This window comes from Lynx canadensis, chromosome E3 (assembly GCF_007474595.2).
Source record: "Lynx canadensis isolate LIC74 chromosome E3, mLynCan4.pri.v2, whole genome shotgun sequence".
NCBI lineage: Eukaryota > Metazoa > Chordata > Mammalia > Carnivora > Felidae > Lynx > Lynx canadensis.
The window spans coordinates 34,641,890-34,664,215 of NC_044318.1; the positions used below are offsets into that span (position 1 = coordinate 34,641,890).

At 44.9% G+C, this 22,326-nt stretch overlaps 1 protein-coding gene and 1 long non-coding RNA gene across 7 annotated transcripts; one reads left to right on the forward strand and one right to left on the reverse strand.

Annotated features, from left to right (window-relative positions):
• Positions 1-1,188: 1,188 nt before the first annotated feature.
• On the forward strand, positions 1,189-9,812 carry LOC115503893. Of its 2 annotated transcripts, XR_003965531.1 has the most exons (3): positions 1,189-1,470; positions 3,022-3,066; positions 9,018-9,812. It is a non-coding gene; the product is annotated as an uncharacterized LOC115503893 (long non-coding RNA). The 2 variants fall into 2 exon arrangements; XR_003965530.1 differs by lacking the exon at positions 1,189-1,470 and having other exon boundaries at positions 2,812-3,066.
• On the reverse strand, positions 8,166-21,497 carry ZNF789 (zinc finger protein 789). Of its 5 annotated transcripts, none has more exons than XM_030300426.1 (5): positions 21,435-21,497; positions 18,611-18,688; positions 13,166-13,292; positions 10,895-11,008; positions 8,166-9,505 (listed from the first exon to the last, which is right to left on the reverse strand). In XM_030300426.1, exons 2-5 carry the CDS (start codon positions 18,677-18,679, stop codon positions 8,493-8,495), a joined length of 1,323 nt encoding a protein of 440 aa, XP_030156286.1. In that variant the 5' UTR covers positions 18,680-18,688; positions 21,435-21,497; the 3' UTR covers positions 8,166-8,492. The 5 variants fall into 5 exon arrangements, with proteins under 5 accessions (XP_030156286.1, XP_030156285.1, XP_030156287.1 ...); XM_030300425.1 differs by lacking the exon at positions 21,435-21,497 and adding an exon at positions 21,351-21,434; XM_030300427.1 differs by lacking the exon at positions 21,435-21,497 and adding an exon at positions 21,212-21,334.
• Between the last annotated feature and the right edge of the window lie 829 nt (positions 21,498-22,326).

Here is a 22,326-nt window from a genome sequence, read left to right on the forward strand (position 1 = left end):
TGTGTGTGTGTGTGTGTGTGTGTGTTTTCTGTTGTCCAGAAACGACATTCTTTGGCATTTGGAGTATGTCAGTCATTTGTGGATCGTATTTCCACGGGCATCACACCCAAGATAGATCAGTCAGTAGGTCTCAGTACCTACTCTGAACATCACTGTGAAGCAGGAATGTGTAAGCGGAGAGCCCTTCCAAAGGATGAGGGGGTCCCATGGAAGGGCCTCCCGACGACATCAAGGGCTCACTTGTAACAGTTCTGTCCTGGTCTCTTCTCTTTTCTTACCTCTGCTTTCAGACCAAATCTTGCCCACTCCACTCACTGCCCTGAGAAATATTTGTGACACTTAGAATTGTCTTTCTGCTTTGATGGTGGACAGGATTTCAAATACATGATGATCCAAAACACCGTGTAAAGTTTGGTACATACAAGACACACTCTATATTTTTTGCTTTTTTAAAAATGAACTTTGCAGAGTTTCTCTTTCTTCCCCATTCTAGGGGTTCAATTTTATACGTCTTGTTGATTTCTTTTCAAAAGAGAGGCAAAGGGAAACGCCACCCAAATACACCTACAAATTCCCATCATTGTATCCTTTTCTAAGCTTATTAAATTAAGGGCACTTTGGGGCGCCTGGGTGGCGCAGTCGGTTAAGCGTCCGACTTCAGCCAGGTCACGATCTCGCGGTCCGGGAGTTCGAGCCCCGCGTCGGGCTCTGGGCTGAGGGCTCAGAGCCTGGAGCCTGTTTCCGATTCTGTGTCTCCCTCTCTCTCTGCCCCTCCCCCGTTCATGCTCTGTCTCTCTCTGTCCCAAAAATAAATAAACGTTGAAAAAAAATTTAAAAAAAAAAAAAAAAAATTAAGGGCACTTTATTTGAGAACTTTTGGTTTTTGATGAAAGTCCGCATTAAACCTTTTGGTAAGCTTTGTGTAGGGGAGAGGGAGGGAGGCTCTTGTGATATCAAATAACCTAAAACATGTTTTTTCTGTCAAGGCTTCTTTCTTTTTTCTTTCTTTTCTTTTCTTTTCTTTTCTTTTCTTTTCTTTTCTTTTCTTTTCTTTTCTTTTCTTTTCTTTTCTTTTCTTTATGAGAAAGAGAGAGACGGAGAGGGAGAGGGGCAGAGAGAGAGGGAGACACAGAATCTGAAGAAGGCTCCAGGCTCTGAACTGTCAGCACAGAGCCAGAAGCAGGGCTCGAACTTGTGAACTGCAAGATCATGACCTGAGCCGAAGATCAGATGCTTAACCAACTGAGCCACCCAGCCACCCCTGTCAAGGCTTCCTAACGTATGGGACATAAGGAAGTGGTGTGGAGTGCATCCTTGGGGGTGTTCCAGAAGAGGACACCAAAGGCAGAAAGAAGCTCCTTCAGCTCTTGCTTGTTTTGTTAATGGGTATTCACTGACATGTAATACTCTATCATCCATAAAATGCATCCATAGACATTTTCCATTTGACTTCCAAGCAATCCTACTGAGGTAAAGTGGACAAGGTAAGCTACCATGTCATTCCCAGGTAGAAAGGAAGTGGAGGCTCACAGTTGATGCTTTAGAACTTGGGTGATCTGACTGTCCAGTAACGTGAGTTTTTTCCTTTACATCAGTGACGGGCTCCCACCCCACCATGGCTTGCCGCTTCTCCCTGCCCCTCCTCCCCTCTGCCCAGTAGTAGTGGTGGAGGGCCAGTGGCGCATGCACACGCCTCAAGATAAGAAACACTAGCTCAGAAAGGGGGTTAAAACGATCATTATTTAACTTCCCAGCGCCGTCTTTCCACCCCTGTGCCTGGTGAGGGAAGGCTATGGGGTTTGCTTTTTTGCCCTTGTTGGGTTAAACTGTAGGAATGAAACTAAGCCTGAGCCTATCTTATCTTTCTACACACAAACATGTATTGCATGTAAGTTGTTTTTTTTTTTAACCTGGTTGGGGTTTTTTGTGTGTTTTTTAATTTATTTTTTATTTTTATTTTATTTTTAAAGTTTTATTTATTTAAGTCATCTCTACACCCAACATGGGGCTCGAACTCACAAGCCTGAGATCAAAAGTCACATGCTCTATTGACTGAACCAGCCAGGTGCCCCTGTGGTTTTTTGTTTGTTTGTTTCACTGTAATGTGTATTTTTGAGAGGGAGAGAGAGAGAGCATGAGCCAGGGAGTGGCAGAGAGGGGGACACAGAATCCAAAGCAGGCTGCAGGCTCTGAGCTGTCAGCACAAAGCCCAATGCGGGACTCAAACCCACGAACTATGAGTTCATGACCCAAGCCAAAGTCAGGTGCTTAACTGACTGAGCCACCCAGACACCTCCCCGCAGGGTTGTTTTTTTTTTTTTAAATCGAGGGAATATAAGCATACTATTGGATATTTGGAAAAATAACAGGAAAAGAAATTACCCATAATCCTACAACCCTGATCACCTGTTATAGGCATTTTGTTGTATTTCCTTCTGGTTTTTTTTTTTTTTTCTCTGCATGCTTCTCATGTAATGAAAACCACAGTGTTTATATTTTACATCTTTTTAATATTATGTCTTAAGGGTTTTACGTGGTTTTCATAACCTTTATGCTTAATGGCTGCATCATTATCCATTGAGTAGATTTGACAATTGTGTCCCATTTTCCTTTTACTGGTCATTTCAGCCATTACTCCTTTTTGTTGTTGCAAGCAATGCTGTAGTGAATATCAGTGTAATTTTAACATAATTTGGATTGTTCTTTATTTTTTTAATTAATCAATTTATTTACTTATCTTTATTATGTTTTTTACAGAGGGATAGTCCAATGGGGGAGAGGAGCAGAGGGGGAGAGAGAGAGAATCTTTTTTTTTTGTTGCTTTAATTATTATTTTTTATTTTATGCAAAATATGCATAATATTTTAGGATCCCATGCCATTTAACTGTTTTTAAGTTGAGAATCCTCTACACTTTGAACACCTCAAATGTAAGACTCAGGGAGGTCTTTCTGACAAAAAAAAAAATCTCAAAAAGTTCACTTAATTTGAGTTTACATCTTTCTAATTGTCATTTTCCTAGGATGAAAAGAATCAACTGATGACAACAAATGTGTGGCTCAAACAGGTAACTGTCAGTCCAAGCATTATATCTGCTAAACTAACTATTTCCAGTCTTTTCTATTTAGAAAGACTCCCATTTGAAAAATAATTATTTTCAGAGCATATTGAGTTCTTCAGTGAGATATCTGGGAATGGTTAGGAAGGGGCTATTACTTTTCATTTTCTTTTTTTTTTCTAATTTTTTAAATTTACATCCAAGTTAGTTAGCGTATAGTGCAACAATGATTTCAGGAGTAGATTCCTTAATGCCCCTTACCCATTTAGCCCATCCTCCCTCCCACAACCCCTCCAGTAACCCTCTGTTTGTTCCCCATATTTAAGTCTCTTATGTTTTTGTCCCCCTCCCTGTTTTTATTATTTTTGCTTCCCTTCCTTTGTGTTCATCTGTTTTGTCTCTTAAAGTCCTCATATGAGTAAAGTCATATGATTTTTATCTTTCTCTGACTAATTTCACTTAGCACAATACCCTCCAGTTCCATCCACATAGTTGCAAATGGCAAGATTTCATTCTTTTTTGATTGCCGAGTAATACTCCTTTGTACATATATCTAGACCACATCTTCTTTATCCATTCATCCATCAATGGACATTTGGGCTCTTCCCGTCCTTTGGCTGTTGTTGATAGTGCTGCTATAAACATTGGGGTGCATGTGTCCCTTCGAAACAGCACACCTGTATCCCTTGGATAAATACCTAGTAGTGCAATTGCTGGGTCGTAGGGTAGTTCTATTTTTAGTTTTTTGAGGAACCTCCACACTGTATACAGAGTGGCTGCACCAGTTTGCATTCCCAGAGAGAGAGAATCTTAAGCAGGCTCCATGCTGAGCGTGGAACCTTACACTGGGGCTTGATACCATGATGCTAGGATCTGGGATTGGGACCTGATCCAAAATCAAGTGTTGGACGCCTAACTGACTGGGCCACCCAGGCGCCCCCTTGATTGTTCTTCAGAATCTAAGCCTAGATTCCCAAAAGTAGAATTTCTTGATCAGTGTGTGAGCTAATACACATTCCCCCAAAGCAAGTACCAAATTACATTCCGTTATGAGTCTTCTACTCGAGCCTTGTCACCTTACCACATCTTAGTTTTGTTTTGTTTTTTTCCTAAATGTACAAAACCCAAAACTAAGTCACTTGCTTCTCAGAACTCCCTTGCTTGATCCTGGACGTGGTGGAATAGTAGCGCATGGCCAGACAGGAGGGATGGCGAGAGGGCTGGCCTGGGTGTGTTCAGGGTCTGGTGTGTCATGTGGAGAATGTCACTTATGAATGAGATTTTGTATCTAGCACTGGGGCTGAGAATGAGGGCGTGGACATGGTGTCTGTTTAGGCGGGCCATGAGCTGTATCACCCTGGTGTTGTTCTCCCCAAGCCTATCAAGGTTATTTGCCCAGGGTCACAGAGCTAGTAAGCAATAGAGTAGTAGTGATAGCCTGATTCCAGTGTTCTTTTTACTGGAGGAACGCCACAGACTTTTTTTTGTTTTTGTTTTTGAGAGAGAGAGGGAAGGTGTGTAAGCAGGGAAGGGGCAGAGGGAGAGGGAGAGAAAAATCTTAAGCGTGGAGCCCAACATGGGGCTCGAGCCCACAACTTTGGGATCATGACCTGAGCCAAATTCAAGAGTCCAGTGCTTAACTGACTGAGCCACCCAGGCACCCCAGGAACACCACAGACTTAGAGCTGACTGTCCTCTCTGTACTTTTAGCTTTCCCTCCATTCTTCCCTTCTTCTACCCTCTCGACACATTGACTCTTGCTTACATACTACTTGAATTTTCCATATATTTCCACATATATGCACGCCTTTGTTCAAGATGCTTTTAATCCCAGATCCCTTTTCCCAGACCCTAGCCCACCAGATTAACAACGGAAAAGTCGACTCTTGTAAAACAATTTTAAAATGTCACTTCTCAATTATCCTACCCCAAAATATTTCCTTTACTAAACTACCATTATCTGTAGGCTTTGTCACTTACCATGCAAACTATTATAGCCAGTAAGTTAACGTGAATACGCCATCTCTGAACCCTAGATTATAAAGGGTGAGTGGATTAGCTCTCACGCCAAAACAAAAGACCACAGACTAGGTGGCTTAAATAACACATTTATTTTCACACAGTTCTAGAGCAGGACATCCAAGGCTAAGGTGCCCTCAGGGTTGGTTTCTGTTGATACCCCTTCCTGACCTGTAGACAGCCTCCTTCTCACTATGTCCTCACATGGCCTTTCCTCTGTGCAGTGGATGGAGAGGCCTCTAGTATCTCTTCCTCTTAAAAGGACACCAGTCTTATCACTAAACGCCCCACACTTAGCACCTCATTTAACCTCAATTACCTCTTTAAAGGCCCTGTTTCCAAATACAGTCACACCAGGGGTTAGGACTTCAACGTATGAATTTGGGGGACACAATTCAGTCCATAACAGAGGGCAACAATCTTTCCATTCTTCACATTCTCCCATAGCACCTACATAGCATCTCCTGTCCTACAAAATGGGAAGTCCAGATATTTGTTGACAAAGTGTTAGAATTCCTGACTGGAGCTAGAAGAGAGAGTGATATGGTCGTTTAAATCTATTGCTTTAGCATGTCTTTGAAACATTTCCAAGTTCTGTTCTGGAAGGTCCTGTGCCCTGCTTGGGACTCAGAGGTCTCTAGGGCAGTGGCATAGAGTTAAAAGGGAAGTTCCTGGGGCTCAGGGTGGGAACCGCAGCAGCACATGGCTGGGCCCTCTCACTAACCCCACCAGAGAGTGAGGGACCAGAGGTTGTGAGGTATCTGCGGTTCCAGGAAGGGACGTGGGGCAGGTCAATCTACCAGGCACATGCAGTGGGATGAGCCCACTTCCCACTGTGCTAACCTGGCAGGTTCTAAACACTCTCTGACAACCATTGGTGCCCCAGCAGGTGTCACAATGGAATGTGGGATGATTTGACAGCATGGCTTGGGAGCCTCCATGGCCACTTATCTTGGATGCCCACATATCCACACTTTCATTTCAAATGGTCCGCCTAGAATATGTTACCTTCAGAACCACCCTGGATTATTCTGGGAAGCAAAGGGCTTATCATAATTGGGCTCCTCACTTTATTTTTAATTGTCCAAGGTCCACTTGCCAGACTATATGTCTTAGCCGTTGGCCACAGCCCAAGAATAACCTTTACGGCATGCATCTAGGTCTTCATATAGCCAAGTGTCCTGCCTGTAACAGTCTCCCCACACCAGAGTACTGACCTCCAGTTCAGTTCTCATCCATACAACTGAGAGCTGCCATCAGGACGTTTGCTTTAAAGATTTTAAGTAATCTCTACATCCAACGTGGGGCTTAAACTTAAACCCCGAGATCAGGAGTTGCATGCTCCACCAACTGAGCCAGCCAGGTGCCCCTATGTATCTAATCACTATGTATGTATGTATGTATGTATGTATGTATTGATTTATATGGCTTCCACTTAGCAGTGGAGGGAAGCACTTTTACATAGGTCCCCATCTCCCAAAGTTGTTTTAAGTGGTCTTATCTCTCACTGGCTTATTTCCCCCTCAGTCAGAAGTCTCGACTTAATTTTGTGTAGGTTCTTCTAGCCAATTCACTGACCACTACAAAATGACTGCTTTTTGAACCCAATATACAATCTATCCCTTTTCATTATTTTCCTCCTGCAAGGCTTAACATTCCTTAATTTTCTGAGGTGCCACTTCCTTTCTCAGTGATCTTTGTTTTTATATGTTGGGTAAGAAGTCATAGAATTGGTAGGAGCAAGAAAATAAAATCAAGAAGAAACTAGATGGGATTTATAGGAGAGGGTCTAAATAGCAGCAAGTTGTAATGCAGACCTAGGATGCTGTTTAGGATACTAGAATTTCAAATGGGGTTCTTGTCTTGGTGAGCTGTAGGGAAGAGTTGTAAGGTCAGCTCAACTTACATAACCTGAACATAAGGATGTGCTTATGGAGAAAGGGTATGGCTCCCCAAGGACTATAGCTGGGGAAGACAGCTGATAAGGAGCTTCCAAGGTAAATGAATGCATAATCCTCCCATGGGAAAACTGAAAACCATGTAAAACACATGCTTCAGACTTATTCCACCCCAGGGGAGAATATCATATTTGTCAAATTCCCATCAAGCTTTAGTCGAGGCCTGCTCTCAAAATGTGCTAGTTACCCTACAGAGCAGTGGCCTTTTCGTGGTTTTAAAAAAAGCCTGCAGGGGACGCCTGGGTGGCGCAGTCGGTTAAGCGTCCGACTTCAGCCAGGTCACGATCTCGCAGTCTGTGAGTTCGAGCCCCGCGTCGGGCTCTGGGCTGATGGCTCAGAGCCTGGAGCCTGTTTCCGATTCTGTGTCTCCCTCTCTCTCTGCCCCTCCCCCGTTCATGCTCTGTCTCTCTCTGTCCCAAAAATAAATAAACATTGAAAAAAAAATTAAAAAAATAAAAATAAAAATAAAAAAAGCCTGCAGACCAAGAGACACACAGTGCAAGTCAGATGAAGCCCAGCAGATGGAGTAAGCAGGGGGCAGAGGCACCAACAGCTTCTGTTAACACTTGACTTAGAACTCTCAGTAGAATCTAGTGGCACACTAATTTTAGTTTATGGATACATTTTAGTCATTCTTAGGTGAGTAGCTCTTACTTTATTTTTAAAAATTCAATATAATATCAGGTGATTTTTCCATATGAAACCAAGAAAGGTATTTCTTTACACCTATTTTTTTTAATTAAAAACTTTTTTTTTTCCTCCAGTTTTATTGAGAAATAAGAAGAGCATTCTTAAATCGTTCATAATCATCAAATGGTCTCCAGCCTAGGGAACCACATAGTTTTTATGCCTCCCTTCTGCCTTGACTTGAGGGAATGAAAGTATGGTCGGGGGAGGGACTCAAGGGAGACTGTACATAACAGCCTATTACATGTTCTATTAAGTAATTCTTTTAAAAAAATATTTTTTAATGCTTATTTATTTCTGAGACAGAGAAAGACAGAGCATGAGTGGGGGAGGGGCAGAGAGAGAGGGAGACACAGAATCTGAAGCAGCTCCAGGCTCCAAGCTGTCAGCACAGAGCCCGAGCTCAAACTCACAAACCGTGAGATCCTGACCTGAGCCGAAGTCGGTCACTCAACCGACGGAGCCACCCAGGCGCCCCTCTATTAAGTAATTCTTAACTATAGCAAGAAGGTTAGCTGCAGAAAGAGGGTCCCCAAAGCAAAACCATTTCAGTTCCGGTTAGTAATTGTCTTAAAACAATGTAATTACACATAACTACACTAGTGGTAAGTTCTGGTCTTCATTTATTTTATTTTTTTTAAGATTTTAAGTAATCTCTACACCCAACGTGGGGCTCAAACTCACAACCCTGAGATCAAGAGTTATAGGCTCCACCGACAGCCAGCCAGGTGTCCCAGTTCTGGTCTTTAAATGGTCTTTTTCCAGTTAGTATCACACAGATGCCTGTTCTCTGTGAGTACCCTGATGCTTAATAAAGCTTGTGCGCCAGATAAAAGATTTTCCACATTTCTCACATCTGTAAGGTCTCTCTCCAGTATGAATGACCTCATGGCGATGAAGATTTGCCTTAAAACTAAAAGTTTTTCCACATTCTCTACATTCAAAGAATTCCTCCTTGGTATGGGTTCTTTGATGCTGAATGAGGTCTACATTCCGACTGAAGCATTCCCCGCATTCACTGCATTTATGAGTGTTCTGTTTAGTGTGAATCTGTTGATGGCTCATAAGGGTCGAATGCCGACCAAAGGCTTTTCCACACTCGACACATTTGTGGGGTTTTTCTCCACTATGGATTAGCTGATGTCGAATAAGGGTTGAATTCTGACTAAACGTTCTTTCACACTCACTACATTTATAGGGTTTTTCTTTGGTATGGATCCTCTTATGTTCAATAAGATATGCCATCTGACGGAAACATTTTCCACAGTCATGACATTTATATGGCTTTTTCTGCAGATGACACTGTTTATGGACAGCAAGAGTGGACTTCTGTTTGAAGGCTTGCCCACATATGTCGCATTCAAAGGGGTCCTCTGATGTGTGAATTCTATGATGTCGAACAAAATTTGCCTGACGTCTGAAGACTCTTCCACATTCACTGCATTTGTAAGATTTTGCGTTTGGAGGGATTTGCTTATGCTGCAAAAACAGTGATCTCTGACTGAAAGGCTTTCCATACTCATCACACTGGCCACGCCTCCTCCCTGTTTGAGCATTCTGACCTTGAATAAGGTGAAGGTTTTGAAGGAAGTTCTTACTGCATTCATCACCAATAGTGGGAAAGGCAAGTCTGTAAATGTCCACCAATTCGTTACATTTACGTAACTTTTCTGAAGATCCCTTGGCTGTTTGCTGCTTTACTGCCGATGTCTTACACGACTCTAAATCTTTAAAGATCTTCTGCCCTGGAGTTGGCTTTTTCATCTTCCATCTGGCTTCAGAACCTAACCAAATAAAAAGAAGACATAGAAATGACCTGCCCACCACATCACAGAAGGAAAAAAAAGAAGCCACCTGTGTGTGTGGAAGACACTCAAGTGAAACGAAGTGCTTGCTTAGTTATATTGTCCTGCTAAAGAGGCCCAAATTCTGATTTCCACAGGACTCACGGCTTTGACACCAGAAAGAGTTCTCAAAATAAACTGAACGACTGAAAAATGCACAAGTGTGTGTCAGAGAAGTGAGAACTGAGTAAATATATCACTACTATTGGAAAAATAAAACTCTCGGTACTCAGTGAAGTCACATAAATATAGGACAGGTGACATCTTATACTTTCTAGGTTAGTATTTTTTTAATAATTCTGAGAGAAACAACTCTTTAAAAACGGAGAGCATAAGACACAAGAGAAAAGGAACCAGAGGGAAGTAGGTACAAAGGCCAATGGAATAGAGTAGAGGTTCTCAATCAGAGGTGATTTTGCCTCCTGGGGGACACTGGACAATGTCTGGAGACATTTCTGGTTGTCCCAACTGGCATGGTGCTACTAAAACCTAATGGGTAGAGGCTAATATGGCTCAACACCTGACAACGCACAGGACAGCTCCTCCACAACAAAGAATTATCCAGCCTGGGGGCGCCTGGGTGGGTTCAGGTCATGATCTCGTGGTCTGTGGGTTCAAGCCCCACATCGGGCTCTGTGTTGACAGCTCGGAGCCTGGCGCCTGCTTCGGATTCTGTGTCTCCCTCCCTTTCTGCCCCTCCCTCACTCATGCTCTCTCTCTCTCTCTCAAATAAACATTTTTAAAAACTAAAAAAAAAAAAAAAAAGAACTATCTAGCCCCAAATGTCAATAGAGCAGAGGCTGAGAAACTCTGGAACACAGGAATGTGAAAAAAAGGTAAAAGCAGCAATCAGGACATAGTAAGTAGGAAAAAGTAGGTATGTTGAGAAACACCGTGGGAATATGACAAACAGGATGAAGGCAAAGGAATGAGAGGAAAACAGAGGGGAAGGATAAGTAACGAGCATGGAAGAAAGAAGTATCTGATTTGGAAAAAGAGTTCAGAGAAACACTCTACCGCAGTAGAACGAGCATGAGCTTTGCAGGCTTGAAATCGAACCTCAACTATCAATCTGTGTGACAGATTGATATAGTTTTTAAAACTATAAGTCAATCTGTGTGACATCTGAATCTTTGATTCTTCATCTGGAAAATGGGTCTAATGGCCACACTTACGTACTACCTTCAGAGGGCAGCAGGGATGAATAAGTGGGATAATGGATGTTGAACATGTGGCTCAGGATCTGGGGGGCACACGAGGGGCTTCACTAAGGTGCTTTCCTGCCCCTTCCTGATTTTTCCACTTGGACTGGGTCCTCTCCTCACCCACCTGGGCAAGCACTACTGGAAGCCTTCCTAGTCCCAGTTCTTGGTAGATCCAGGATCCATGGCTCTTCCCACTGCTCCAGCAGGCAGATCACCTCAGGTTTGGGAAACTGAAATCCTACTCATGGGGAAGTAAATGGGATGTGGTTAGTGAGTTACAGAGAGAGGTCCCAGCACTCACCTTAACCCCCTTGAGTCTACAGTGGCAAACAGATAAGAGCAATAATCAAAAGGGCTGGTGAGAAGAGAATTTGGCACAATCTTTCTGAAACTCCAACAATCTTTACTGAAAGATTCAGTAAATTCTCAACAATATTCACACCCTTAGATTTGGTCATCGTAGAGATACAGCCTAAGGAACAATCAGGACAAGATTAATGTGCCAGAGATGTTCAGCACAGTTGTACCTATGCAAAACTGGAAATAAAGTAGACATCAGTATGGGAACAGCTACAGTGTAACGTGAATTCAGTGAAGGCAAAAGTATTAGATCCTAAAAATCCATGTGCTCAAAGAATATTAAAGTAGGAAAATGTTCCCTATATATCTTAAAGGAGAATGAAAAACTCATGAAGTATGACCCAAATTTTGTTTTTAAAAACTATATGTGTGGGTATATGTACATTAAGTATTAATATATATGAAAAGACTAGGAAAAAGTAAACCAACATGTTAACAGGGGTAATTTCTGGGCAGTAGGCCTGCAGATGATTTTTATTTCCTACTTTGTTAGTGAAAGGCCATTCAATAATCAGAGAGACTACCCTTTGACACCAATATTCTGGATCTTGGGAACAGTCAGAAATTCATATAAGGATTTATGGTCACAAACATCCATTAGAACATTAAGTATAGTAGATGATAAATCCATAAACAAGTCAACAACAACAACAAGAAGCCAAACTAAATATCCCTAAATGGGAAAATGATTAAACATTACAGATCATACAACAGAATTACATTATGATCATTTACTGTATTTATGGGGGCTTTTAATAACATAGGGAAAATGTTGAAGCTTAACATTAGTTAAGATTTAAAGGAATTACAAAATTATACACAGAATATGTTCAGCCACATTTTTTTAAGCTTATTTATTTATTTTGAGAGTGACAGAGACACAGTGCGAGTAGTGGAGGGGCAGAGAGAGGGAGAGAGAGCGAATCTCAAGCAGACTCCATGCTGTCAGCACAGAGTACAACGCAGGGCTCGAACTCACAAACTGTGAGATCATGACCTGAGCTGAAACCAAGAGTTGGATGCTTAACCGACTGAGCCACTCAGGCACCTCTGTTCAGCTACATTTTTTAAAAGGAGAGAGAGAGAGAGAAACTGGATGGAAACATTCCAAAATATGAACAGTGTTACCCCTGAATGTTCTCCCGTTCCTGTACCTTGTGTGTATTCAAGTCTGCTCTTGTAAATGCTTCTACAAGGAAAATAAACATCAGAAACTCCAGAGGTGGGCAGACAATCCCGCAGGAGGTGGTCAAGACTGTATGTAGCAAGAGTGTCAGTGTGGGCGTCAAAGCTGGACCCCAGAAAGAGATTTGTTGAGAAAACGCCCATGGGAGGAGACTCTGCATTGCAATAAGCCAAAGGCAGGGTCTGTGAGTGGGGAAGCAGTGGAGGTTCAGAAATGAAGTCCGTTAGGAATCATTTCCTAGACACCCAGTGATGCTGCAAACAAAGAAGGAACCCATTTCCAGAGGGAAGAAAGAAAAAGACTTTTCGAGAGAAAAAGAAGCTAACCTTTGGAATCCAAATCAGCCATAAACCGTTCAGCTCCTATGGGTCTAACAGATAAGGAAGATGCGGATCGGGGTGGGGAGTGGATTAAGCGTCTCTGACCTCTAAAACAATAGGCAACTATTCATTGTCCACAATCCCTTATTTGAAAACATTGTAGAGGCCAGCTGCGTTTCAGGTCAGAATTTTTCTGGATTTTAGGAAGGTGACTTGGTGTGTATGTTTTCTATTATGTACCACCCCCAACAGGGGTTGGAGCCGTACCCTTAATCAAACACGCTGATATTTCTGGTACGCTAAATATATAGATGTGATGACCACATGGGAAAAAGAAGGATGATACACAGCTTCCAGTAGAAGAGATCAGGTTTTACCACCTGAACACTTCAGGTTGGGTCTTACAGCCAGATGAGTTATGAAAAAACTTCTAGTTTGCAAAGCTTTTCTGATTTTAGAATTGCAAATAAGGGGCTGAGCACTTGTGTAGACACTCGGAGCCAAATCTTCAAGCCAAGTTATTCATTACCCAGCAAGATCATGTTCCTGTAATTCTCCAGCATCACGTCTCTGTAGAGGTCCTTCTGAGCCCAGTCAAGTTTGTCCCACTCTTCTCTAGTGAAGTACACAGCCACATCCTCAAATGACAGCGACTCCTGAAAACAGAGACTAATTATAGCCTCAATTCTTTTTTTTTTTTTTAAGTTCATTTATTTTTGAGAGAGAGAGAGCAAGAAAGGGAGAGAGAAAGAGAGACAGAGGGGATCCCAAGCAGGCTCCACACTGTCAGCACAGAGCCCGACACGGGGCTTGAACTCATGAACCGTGAGATCATGCCCTGAGCTGAAATCAAGAGTTGGACACTTCACCAACTGGGCCACCCAGGTGCCCCCAACCTCAGTTCTTTTTTTTTTTTTTAATTTTTTTTCAACGTTTATCTATTTTTGCGACAGAGAGAGACAGAGCATGAACGGGGGAGGGGCAGAGAGAGAGGGAGACACAGAATCGGAAACAGGCTCCAGGCTCTGAGCCATCAGCCCAGAGCCTGACGCGGGGCTCGAACTCCCAGACCGCGAGATCGTGACCTGGCTGAAGTCGGACGCTTAACCGACTGCGCCACCCAGGCGCCCCTAACCTCAGTTCTTAAAACGACTTTGTGAACTATCATTATTCTACAGGTGAGGCTTGAGGAGGTAAAGTGACTTGGCCAAGCTCATTCTTTCCTCTATACTATAGCATAGACAAACTTTTTCTTTTTTAAAGTTTATTTATTTTGAGAGAGAGAGAAAACGTGCATTTGTGAGTGGGGGAGGGGCAGAGAGAGAGAATCCCAAGCAGGCCCTATGCTGTCAGTGTGGAGCCCCATGCGGGGCTCAGCCTCACAAACCATGAGATCCTGACCTGAGCCAAAATCAAGGGTCGGACGCCTAACGGGACTGAGCCACCCAGACACCCTGACAAACTTATTCTGTAGAAGGCCAGATGGTAAACATTTTAGGCTTTCAGGTGATTTGGTCTCTGCTACAATTATTCAGCTCTGCTGCTGTCACACAAAAGCAGCCAGAGACAACAGGTAAGTGAATGGGCAGAGCTGTGTTCCAGTGAAACTTGACTACCGGGTCCAGGTCAGTTTGCTGACCCTGCTCCATACACCAGCACCTTTAACAAATAATATATTTCTGTCCCAGATTCCCTTGGGAAAGAGATGGCACATTCAAATGAGGTCACTGAGGATAGGCTGGCATGCAGACAATTTGCAAAGGAAGGGACAGGCTTCATGGAAGCCAACAAGGCACGCAGAAGCATGCCAGGCTGGCTCTCATGGGGAACAATCACCCATATGTCTGAAGGGGAAGACGGAAGGAGAGGGGTTACTGGAATCCAGAAAGTTGTTAGAAGACTGGAGCTCTGCGGCCACTCTCATCCCACAGCCCAACAGGCACGAGGCTGTGGGAATAAAACCTGACACCACTTTCTTCCAGGTTTCTGGTCCCCTGACCCCTTCCATCCCATTGCCAAAAGCCAGCACCCATCGATGGTGTGTGAAGGTCAGCCTCCCAGGGCCCAGACCAAAGTGGGGGAGGGTGGAACATATATCAGAGGGGGGCAAACAGAGACCGTTGGTACAATGTACTACGGGGTAGAAGTTTTGTAGAAGTTTCCATTTGCAACTATGTTCAACTCATGTGGGCTGAGAACAGAAGGTGCCTCCCACCACGGGAGCTCTTGGAGCAGAGGCCTAGTGTCTGCCCACCACACTCCCCTCTATTAGGACAAACTGAGTAGCATGAGAGGCAATCTGTGGATGAAAAGGGTGATCAGGAAAAGGAAATACTCACCCCCACCCCCTCAGGAAACAGACACCAGAATCTCCCAAATTGCATGACCCTTCTTTCCTCCCTACCAAGCCTGATTTCCAGGACTATGGTTTCAAGTTCCCACTCACTACCCATCCCAAATGTCCCTCCTTTTACCACAGCTGCTCTGCAAGTCTCCTCAGCTGACATTCTCTGCTCTGCATGAAGGCTAACAGGTAGGAATAAAATGGCTTCATCTCCCACCAAGTTATCTCTATACACTGTTTGAGAGTCAGGCCTTTAATGTTGCCCCAAACTCTTGCTCTCTCATGTTCCTTCTCAGGGTTTTCTATATCTTTACCACTCTCTTTCTTTCAAGAAACATTTATTGGGCACCAGTAAGTTGCTAGCCTTCAAGCTGTAGGCCAGCAATAAAGGTTCCTACTGAGGCCACAGGATATAGCTGTTCAGGCTGTGCACTGTTCAATCCTGCAGAACACAGTTCACATCACAGCTGTGTGAATGGGGAGTTGCTACATGCACAATCTGTCTGACTCTGTAGCAGCCTTTGTCCCTGCTCAGGGAGTGAACTGTCCAGTGGGGAAAGATGGAAGTCAACATGGTAACGATCCAGTGGGAGGTACTCGGAGGGGGCTAGGAGGACATGTGACTCACCCCCACTACTCCCTTTGGGAAGGCATTGCCCATTATGTCCCAGGAAAGAGCCCACGGGGCACAGGCTCCCTAACCCCTCTCACACTCCCACCAGGCATTACCTGTGTTCTCACTCCTCCCCCTCCCCACCTCAGCAGAAGAGGCTCTTCTAGCAACCGCTGCCCCTCTGCCTCCACCTCTGCTTCCATTCCCTCGTGTCTCCGCCAGGGTCTTAATCCAATGACAGCACTCTGCCTTTTCTATATCCTTACCCTCTTCTCCCCTACCATACCATGACTTATAATAAGAAATGTAGATTTAATCTTCATCATTTCTGGCACAGAGCTCCTAAAACCGCTGGAATTCCTAAGGGATAAGAGCAAAGGAGCATCTCTTAATAGTTGGTCTTTTGCCCTTGGTTTCTGAAATAGCTCCAGAGCCACAAAGGCATGTCACCTTACAACAAATTCCTTTGACCACACCTGAGTTAATGTTAAAGAGGTGAGCTTTGGAAAGGCCCCAAGTCTGGGAGGCTGGTTGCCAGGGGGAACCAACCAGGTGACTAGAGGGTTTGAACCCTCCACCCCAATTCAGAGGAGGGAGAGGGGCTGGAAATCCAATCAATCACCAAAGACCAATGATGTAATCAATCGAGTCCACACAATGAGTCTCCATAAAAACCCAGGAGAATGGGGTTCAGAGAGCTTCGGGGCTGTCGAGCCTGAGTTGGTGCTGGGAGTGCTGCACACTCAGCACAGAAGCTCTGTGCCCCTTCCCCACACCTTGCCCTACGCACCTCTGTGTGGCTGTTTGCGAGTTACAGCCTGTAATAAACCAGTAATCTAGTAAGTAAACGGTTTTCGTGAGTTGAGTCACGCTAGCAAATTAATCGAACCCAAGGAGCGAAGTCATGGGAACCTCCAAATATATAGTCAGTCACTCAAGGTACAGGTGACAACCTGGACTTGCAATTGGCTGGTGTCAGAAGTGGGGGAGGGGCAGTCCTGTGGGACTGAGCCCTTAACCTGTGGCATCCGATGCTAACCCTTGAAGAGAGCATCAAAACTGAGCTAAACTGCAGGGCACCTGGCTGGTGTCAAGGAAGTGCCCGATATGTGCGGGAAAGCACCAGCATGTCTGATGTCAGAAGTGAAGTGAAAGCATGAAAGGAGAAAGCAGAGAGACACAGGAATGTTTTTCTTAAACACTTACTTCTCCACTAACTCCTTCCCCTTCGCCACCAAAAATGCCAAAATCTCGCCTATCTTTAAGAAGATGTTCCGTGCTTTCCTTCTCTGCTCTCTCTCCTTCCCTTACCGGACCAGCTTCCAGAAGAAAACCACACACTCACTTCCTGTCACTCCATAAGCCACCATCCGGTTTAAGCCTCATCAAGCCTCTGCAACTGCTCCCTATGTCGGAGCACCTGGGATCGCAGGGCAGAGTGATGCTAATGAAGGAAGTCAGGGAGGGTTTCATGGAGAAGAGTTTTTAGTTCAGTCTTAAAATGCAAATATGTGAGTTTGCCTGTGAAGGGGAGAACGGGCTGTGCAACGGAGCGGAGGAACAGAAGAGCGCTGCAGACTCTCTGGCGGTCAGGGCGCACTGGCCATGAAGCCAGAAGAGCGCTACAGACTCCTTGTTCCCTCCTTGTCCAGCTGTCCTTTCAAAATTGTTGCAATGGCATCCTAACTTGTCTCCTTAACTTTAAACTCAACACTTTTTTTTAATGTTTGTTTTGAGAGAGAGACAGTGACAGCAGGGGAGGGGCAGAGAGAGAGAGAGAGAGAGAGAGAGAGAGAGAGAGAGAGAGAGAATGTCAAGCACGGACAGCACAGAGCCTGATTGACGCAGGGCTCGATCTCACAAACCATAAGATCATGACCTGAGCTGAAATCAAGAGCCAGACGCTTAACTGACTGAGCCACCCAGGTGCCCCTAAACTCAACTTAAAAAAAATTTTTTTTTAATGTTTATTTTTGACAGAGAGACAGAGCATGAGCAGGGGAAGGGCAGAGAGAGAGGGAGACCCAGAATGGGAAACAGGCTCCAGGCTCTGAGCTGTCAGCGCAGAGCCTGACACAGGGCTTGATCTCAGGAACCATGAGATCATGATCTGAGCCCAAATCAAGAGTTGGACACTTAACTGACTGAGCCACCCAGATGCCCCTAAACTCAACTTTTCATAATCATCCTCCGTAATGTTACAAATTCAGTAACTAAGCTGCTCTTGTTCCCTTTAACACGGGCAGATCAGAATTTATCCCCATATTACAAGAATCTGTTTACATATCTACTTTTCCATAAAGACTGTTAACTCCTTCAGGTAGAGTTTATCTCCCAGCACAAAGGATAGTATCTGGTACACAGTAGGTTCACAGTATCCCTCACTGACAGAAACAATCAATGACTATTGTAACAGTAGCTAAAGCTTGCAGAGTGCTGGGCGCCTGGGTGGCACAGTCGGTTAAGCGTCCGACTTCAGCCAGGTCACGATCTCGCGGTCCGGGAGTTCGAGCCCCGCGTCAGGCTCTGGGCTGATGGCTCGGAGCCTGGAGCCTGTTTCCGATTCTGTGTCTCCCTCTCTCTCTGCCCCTCCCCCGTTCATGCTCTGTCTCTCTCTGTCCCAAAAAAATAAATAAACGTTGAAAAAAAAAAAATTAAAAAAAAAAAAAAAAGCTTGCAGAGTGCTTAAAATATAACCAGATACTATGGTAAGTATTACTTACTTATTTTCATAAGTGTCTCAATACTCACAACTCCTTGTGATAAGAACTATCATCGTCCCATTTACAGATAAGTAAACTGAGGCCCAGAGAGCTTATGTGACTTGCTGAAGGTAACACAACTAAAACAAAGCCTGGACTTGAACCTGAGCCCACAGTTCAAGCTCTTTACAGCATACCTTCCAAGAAAGAAAAGTCCCCAAATTAATAAAGATGGCTCAACGTGAACAAAGGAGTCAAGGCCATTGCAGGGCCACAGGGAGTATCCTAAGGAAGGAGAGGAGCCGCCCAGCTCACCTTCCACCCAGCTGTCACGAATACAGCTTCCACATCCTGGTCTTGGAGATGGGGCAGGATTGCAGCCATCAGTCTAGACTGAAGGAGAAAAACGATCATGAGTATGGCCAGAACTTAAAGCTCTCTCACCAGGCAGCCCTGGGACAGGGAAGTCCAACGAGGCCAACAAACCTCAGGTAATACCCAGTCACGGTGTTTGGTGTCAAAATGGGTGATAACATGAAAGGAGCTGCTAGGAGAGTCTTTTCAGGAATTTCTGAAGTTAGCTCAATTTCCAAAGCTTTCTCCAAGGGCCCCGCCCTCCCCTTCTCCCTAGAGTATGTTCTGTAGAATACGTTCTCACTGAAAGACTAAATACACAAAGGGACAAGACCATAGACAAAAACAGAACTCTGGCTCACCACCTGTAGCAACCAGCCCAGAACCCAAACCACAGCCAGTGTAGCAATCAGCCCCACATCCAGATTTGGTCAATAACTGCCAGATTATCCTGAATTTTTACTTCCTTCTTCCAACTTAGGACCAACAGAGAAAGCCCTCCCCAACCACATAGGATGTTCCGTTTCTACTTACCACCTCCAGCTTTCCCAAACCAATAGCCTCCAAAGTGGGTACATCCAAACTCCCCCCTTTTTCACCCCACTTTCGCCTGCCTGCTTTGAGTCTCTGCTAAACACGTGACAGTGGCTCCCTTCCTTGCTGTGGAGGGTCTGAATGAAGAGCCTTTGCTCATTCGCATTTTGGGGGGTGGGTGGGGAGGGCGGTCTTCATTTATTTCTGCATCTCACACAGAATCAGCTCAGAGAGTATAAAATGACGTTAGGGCAGTTGGAGATTTCAGGCTACATTTTATATACACAGAGGTAATCACTGTCAAAAGGATATTCAGAGAGCTTTACTTGATATGAATATTTTCTTGAGGGAGAAACAAACAAGGAGACTTCTAAGCCGAAAGCGTGAAGAAGCTGAGAGCTCTCGGCAGTCACTGCTCAGTTCAGAAAGCACGTGAAGGGGAGAGAAGATGCTGCCCCATGATTATTTCGAGCTTCAGGCACTTGAAAAGAGGCAAACGCAGAGAAAGGCCTTCTCTGAACCCCCTGCGTATGCCTAAAGACAGATCCTCCAAAAAGAACTCAAGTGTCATAAATTCCCCTCCCAGGGAGTTTCACCAACCAGGGAAGATAGACTTGTGTCACAGGAGAGGAGACTAGACGTTGACACAACACCCAGACAAACTTTGTCATAAACTATTGGACCTTCTGTCTATTCTTCTACGGGCCCGTTCATCTTTCCTAAAAAGCATTTACTCTCCTCTAAGAGGCCTACATCCTCTCTCCCCTTTCCCTATTAAGATGGTATTTAGGGGTGCCTGGGTGGCTCCGTCAGTTAAGCGTCAGACTCGATTTCGGCTCAGGTCATGATCTCACGGTTTAGTGAGTTCGAGCCCCGTGTCCAGCTCTGTGCTGACAGTGAGGAGCCTACTTGGGATTCTCTGTCTCCCTCTCTCTCTCAAAAATAAATAAACTTAAAAAAAAAAAAAAAGATGGTATTTAGGCCTGAATTCTAAGCCACCCCAGGAGTTACTCATTTTTCTGTGGGTATTTCCCACACATACACGAAGTATGCATGTAAATAGACTTGTCTGTTTCTTAATCTTTTATTGCAGGAGTCTCAGCTAAGAACTGAGAAAGACAGTTATTTATCTGCCCCCTACACAGGAGATGAGGAAGTAGCTTTGTTTTCTATCGTTTACTAGAAACTTACAACCCTATTTTAGAATAGAAGCACTGTACAAGTTGACTGGTCTGCAGCTGACGCGCTAGGAAGCTACAAGTCACCCTGACATGAAGAAAGCTTAAGTTCTGCAGGAGAGTCTGCACTTTGGCGAAATTAGGGCAGTTCAAGTTTTGATTCCACAGCCATGGGTGGTTGGCCTAGGGTACATCCAAATTGTGGCCCTCCACAATTGTTACAGTAGTAACAATAGTTACTGGGATCCAGGTGATTTTTTCTTTTCTTTTTTTTTTTTTTTTTTGTACTTCTCTGGCCACTGGTGAATGCTGCTTTCTCTAAGTGCGTTTTTAAGCACATCCCTCGCACCATTCACGTACCCTAAAAACACTGCTTGTAAGATCCTCTGCTCTGCCTTTTAAGCATGGAGGCGCTCCAAAGAAACGTCCTGATCGATGGCTTCAAGACTGGGAAAGGGACCTCAACCCTCTCATTACCTAACTATCCCGTCTACCGTGCATTGGAAGTCAGAATCTAAAACGCCACTTCGCAACAATGTGAACTCAGGAAACGTTCGATCACATCTCCTTTTCGTCTATAACCTAACCAAACCAAACCGAACCGAACCACACTGTTAACCAGCCGTTCATTCATCGGACTTGTTCCTCCTTAATGTTGAAGACCCGACGCCACGGAAAATATTCACAAGTTGACATCTTCAGGAAGACGCTCCCTTAAGTCCCTGCGACCTGCCCCGAAGGCGGGGGGTGAGGACTGTCTCTCGAGCCCTGTCACCTTCCGTTGCGGGGACACCGTGGCTCTGCCGCCGCACCCACCCGTCCCATCACACGAGCTCCTCTCTTCCTAGACCTGCTTCCGACCCTCCGCGGTGCCATCTCCTCCGGGAAGACCTCAGTGTCCACCTGCGGCGGCCCCCATGGCTGAGCTTCCCTCTCCAGGTTCGGGTCAAGACCCGTGACAGGTCGCCGCCCCTCCGCTAAGCCCCTACCTGAGGGCGCGAATGCGGAAGAAGCCCGCGCCACTCGCCGACCCTTATTCCTGCGCGGGGAGCCCAGCTTCTCGGCCAGCGTACCTTCTAGGAAGCTCGGAGGCTTCGCAACTCTCTGGTCCGTTTAATAGAGAAGGGGCCTCCGTCTCACGCACCCCTGGTCGAGGCCAATCAACTGCTGCAGAGGGTCCCGGTTGGGGCACGTGACTTTCAGGCCCCGCCCAGCCGGTTCCCGCCCAGCCAAGCAGTTCGGAATCTGTAACAAGAATCCCCAGGAGGTTTTGAAAACTCTAACGGCGAGACCTTCCCCTCCCACACCAGTTGAACCAGAATGCCTTAAGATGGGCCCTTGTGCAATTGCGTGGGTTTTTAAAAAATGTTTTATACATTTATTTTGAGGGGGGGAAGGGCAGAGAGAGAAGGAGAGAGAATCCCAAGCAGGCTTAATGCTGTCGGTGCACAGCCAGATGCCGGGCTCCATAAATTGAGACCGTGACCCGAGCTGAAATCAAGAGTCCCAGGCTTAACTGAGCCTTTGAGGCGCCCTCAAATTGTGTATTTTTAAAAAGCTCCCCTTGTGAGTGTAATGTAGAGTGACCACCTTTTAATCTGTTTTTTAAAAAATATTTATTTATTTTTGGCAGAGCGCGAGCAGGGGAGGAGCAGAGAAAGAGGGAAACAGAATCCAAAGCTGGCTCCGAGCTGTCAGCACAGAGCCCAACACAGGGCTTGAACCCACAGACCGTGAGATCATGACCTGAGACAAAGTCGGTCACGCAACCGTCTGAGCCACCCAGGCGCCAGGAGAGTGACCACCTTTTTAGAGAGACAACCCTGGACACAGTCCTACCAGACGAATAACATAGTATGTTGAATATAATGAATTATTATACATATCTGTGTTATTGCTGTAACATAAAAATATGAAGATAGGTATTTATCTGAAATTATGTTATTCAGAATTTACTTTTCTGTT

Excerpts from the sequence above, each read along its gene's own strand:
- ZNF789 (XM_030300423.1), bottom strand. The coding sequence starts at position 21,237 with ATGGCACCGCGGAGGGTCGGAAGCAGGTCTAGGAAGAGAGGAGCTCGT. Across the intron at positions 18,689-21,177 it reads GAGCTCGTGTGATGGGACGG|TCTAGACTGATGGCTGCAAT; the intron begins GTGGGTGCGGCG and ends TTTCTCCTTCAG. Across the intron at positions 11,009-13,165 it reads CAGGAACATGATCTTGCTGG|GATTTCAGTTTCCCAAACCT; the intron begins GTAATGAATAAC and ends CCCCATGAGTAG.